The following is a 2,861-nucleotide window of genomic DNA, read 5'->3' as shown; positions in this document are numbered from 1 at the left end:
CATTACAGTTATGAAGTAGCAACGAAAATAATTTTATGGTTGGGTCACAACATGAGGAACTGTATTTAAAGGGCCAGAAGGTTGAGAACCACTGGTCTACACTGTTATCTGGGAAATTGGGGTATGCATTTCCCCACTGGGGGCTGGAGGTGGGACCCCTACAATATCTCGAGGAAAAGAGTTTTCCAAGACTCGCATGGGAAGATGAATGATTTTTATTTGTGTGGAATTACATCCCTGCGTTTCCAAAGCCCTATTCCAGTCATGGAAGAAGTGAGCTGGGGTTTCAAAAGAGCTAGAAGCAAAACCAGTGTCCAGAGTTTCTGTTCCATGTTGCATCAGGGTCCATTTCAACATCAGGCTAGTTGCAGTCCATTAGTCCACTTCTGTGTGGGGTCAGCCATGTGGGCCAATGCCAGGGAGCAGGAGCAAGAGAGCCCTGCAAGCCAGGAGCCAAGAGTAACAGTAACAGGCCAAGGGAAACCAAGAGAGCAAACTCATTTGTTTAGAGCAGTGGTTCTCAACCTGTGGGTCGCGACCCCTTTGGGGGTCAAACGACCCTTTCACAGGGGTCGCCTAAGACCATTGGAAAACACATATATAATTACATATTGTTTACAGTAGCAAAATTATAGTTATGAAGTAGTAACAAAAATAATTTTATGGTTGGGGGTCACCACAACATGAAGAACTGTATTAAAGGGTCACGGCATTACGAAGGTTGAGAACCCCTGGTTTAGAGGATTAAATACTCCAATTTCTCACCCTTGAGGTGGCCACACCCATTCTGTCCAATGACCTGTTCCCAGGCCAGACTGACAGGCACCTTCCCAAGGACACCCCAACTTTATTAGGCATGCATCTATTCTCCCTGTCTTGTCCCTTCCCCTAGCTATTTTCAAAGAATAGACCAGTGGCTCCCTGGGGAGTGTAAAGCTTTAGGTTCCTGGTGGAGCTGCCTAAATGACATGCCTATAATATTTGGCCTTCCCTTTGTTCTTTCCTGTAATTAATAACTAGGTTAGTTACAACAGTTTTATTACTAGGATCTAAATGACAAGCCAGCCATGCTTAGAGCAGGAAAGAGCATTCCAGGAACCAGAAATAGCCAGTGCAGAGACACAATGATGGGAACAAGCTTGGCATGTTCCCTGAGCCTTGAAAGCCACTGAGAGCATTGTGAGCAAGGGGAAGACCCAAAGGGATCAGACCAAATGCAGGGTAGGAGGTTCTGAATTGAGTGATGTTGTTCTAGCTGTTTATGGAGAATGGGCTAGAGCAGGGGTCCTCAAACTTTTTAAACAGGGGGCCAGTTCACTGTCCCTCAGACCGTTGGAGGGCCGGACTATAGTTTAAAAAAAAAACTATGAACAAATTCCTATGCACACTGCACATATCTTATTTTGAAGTAAAAAAACAAAACGGGAACAAATACAATATTTGTATTTGTATGTGGCCCACGGGCCGTAGTTTGAGGACCCCTGGGCTACAGGGAAGTGAAGCTGGGAAACCAGTTAGTTGCAGTAGTTCAGATTAGATAGCAGTGGTGGAGATGGAAAGAAGAGATTACACTTGTTTTACCATGTAGTAGTGATTTTAGCATGAAACTGCCTGATTTTGAAAACTTATAGCATTTTAGTTTAAAAGAACTTTTCAGCTTTAAGATTAATTATATCAACTCTTACATTAAGTCTGTGGTCTGGTATAGTGTAAGGAACGAGTCCCAAGTTCATTCTTTTATAAGTGGCTATCCAGTTGTCCTAGCACTGTTTGTTGAAAAGACTATTCTTTCCCCCATTTTGTTTTGACACCCTTATCAAAAATCAGTGGACCATTGCCCTGGCCAGTGTGGCTCACTTGGTTGAGCATTGTCCTGTGCACCAAAAAGGTCACCAGTGCGATTCCCCGTCAGCGCACATGCCTAGATTGTGGGCTTAATAAATAGTAGGGGCATGCAGGAGGTATCCAATAGATGTTGCACTCCCATACCTATGTTTCTTCCTCTCTCTCTCTCTCAAAAATCAATAAACTGTTCTTTTAAAAATTTGTTTTAATTGATACATTATTTAATTATATATATATTTCTTTTACAGGTACCCAGGTGTTCTTTCTGATGTCCAGGAGGAAAAAGGCATTAAGTACAAATTTGAAGTATATGAAAAGAATGAGTAATGTGAAGGTGTTGTCTGATTCATTTCAAGTTGTTCCCCATCCCCTCCAAACAATTATGTATTTAACATTAGAGAAAGATATTTCTGTTACTTAGATCTGTGGATAATTATTTCTAAGCAATGTATTTCTATTAATTAGTTTTAATCTCAACCACAACATTTGTGAAACATCTGTTGCTGTAACTGTCTGAATCCTCAAGAAATTCTGAGGATTACGTCCCTAGCACCTGCCTAGGGTCATATATGCCAAGAAACCACAATGGGAGAATCCCCTGGTAGCATTAGTTACCTATAAAGAAAGGAGCTGGCCAAATTTGTCCAAATGTCAGAAATGGATTATAAACAGAAGAATTAGAACTTAGATATTAAAAGAGAAGTAGATCAATCAAAACAGGGACCAGAATTACTCTATGCATATCACACTTCTGAAAAAAGTTCTGTTCACTCAGAGAATCACTAAGTTGAGAACTACAGTATATCCCATACGGATATTAAGAAGCAGGTAGGAGACTACTTTTTTGATGATTAAAAGAAAAGGCCTGAGACCTTTAAAAACTCTGTTTGTAATCTTGGGTGAGATGCCATGGGATGTTACAATGATTGAATAAGAATAGGCTGCTCTTCACACACAAAAGGTAATCTAATAACAAGCATACGGCTAAAATTAAAAGTTAAAAGAAACCAAAATTA

The 2,861-nt window shown here is 40.8% G+C and overlaps 1 protein-coding gene across 1 annotated transcript in view; it reads left to right on the top strand.

Annotated features, from left to right (window-relative positions):
* DHFR (dihydrofolate reductase) overlaps positions 1-2,409 on the top strand; it is a 14,218-nt gene extending 11,809 nt beyond the window's left edge. The window contains exon 6 of the mRNA XM_006775482.2: positions 2,094-2,409. Within this exon, the coding sequence (XP_006775545.1) occupies positions 2,094-2,172 (79 nt within the window). The 3' untranslated portion in view covers positions 2,173-2,409. The remainder of the gene's footprint in view (positions 1-2,093) is intronic.
* The last annotated feature ends 452 nt before the right edge of the window (positions 2,410-2,861 follow it).

The sequence above is a fragment of the Myotis davidii genome, unplaced genomic scaffold, assembly GCF_000327345.1.
Source record: "Myotis davidii unplaced genomic scaffold, ASM32734v1 scaffold44, whole genome shotgun sequence".
Taxonomy (NCBI): Eukaryota; Metazoa; Chordata; class Mammalia; order Chiroptera; family Vespertilionidae; genus Myotis; species Myotis davidii.
Note: the sequence above shows the minus strand (reverse complement) of the source record. Positions and strands in the feature narration are given on the sequence as shown.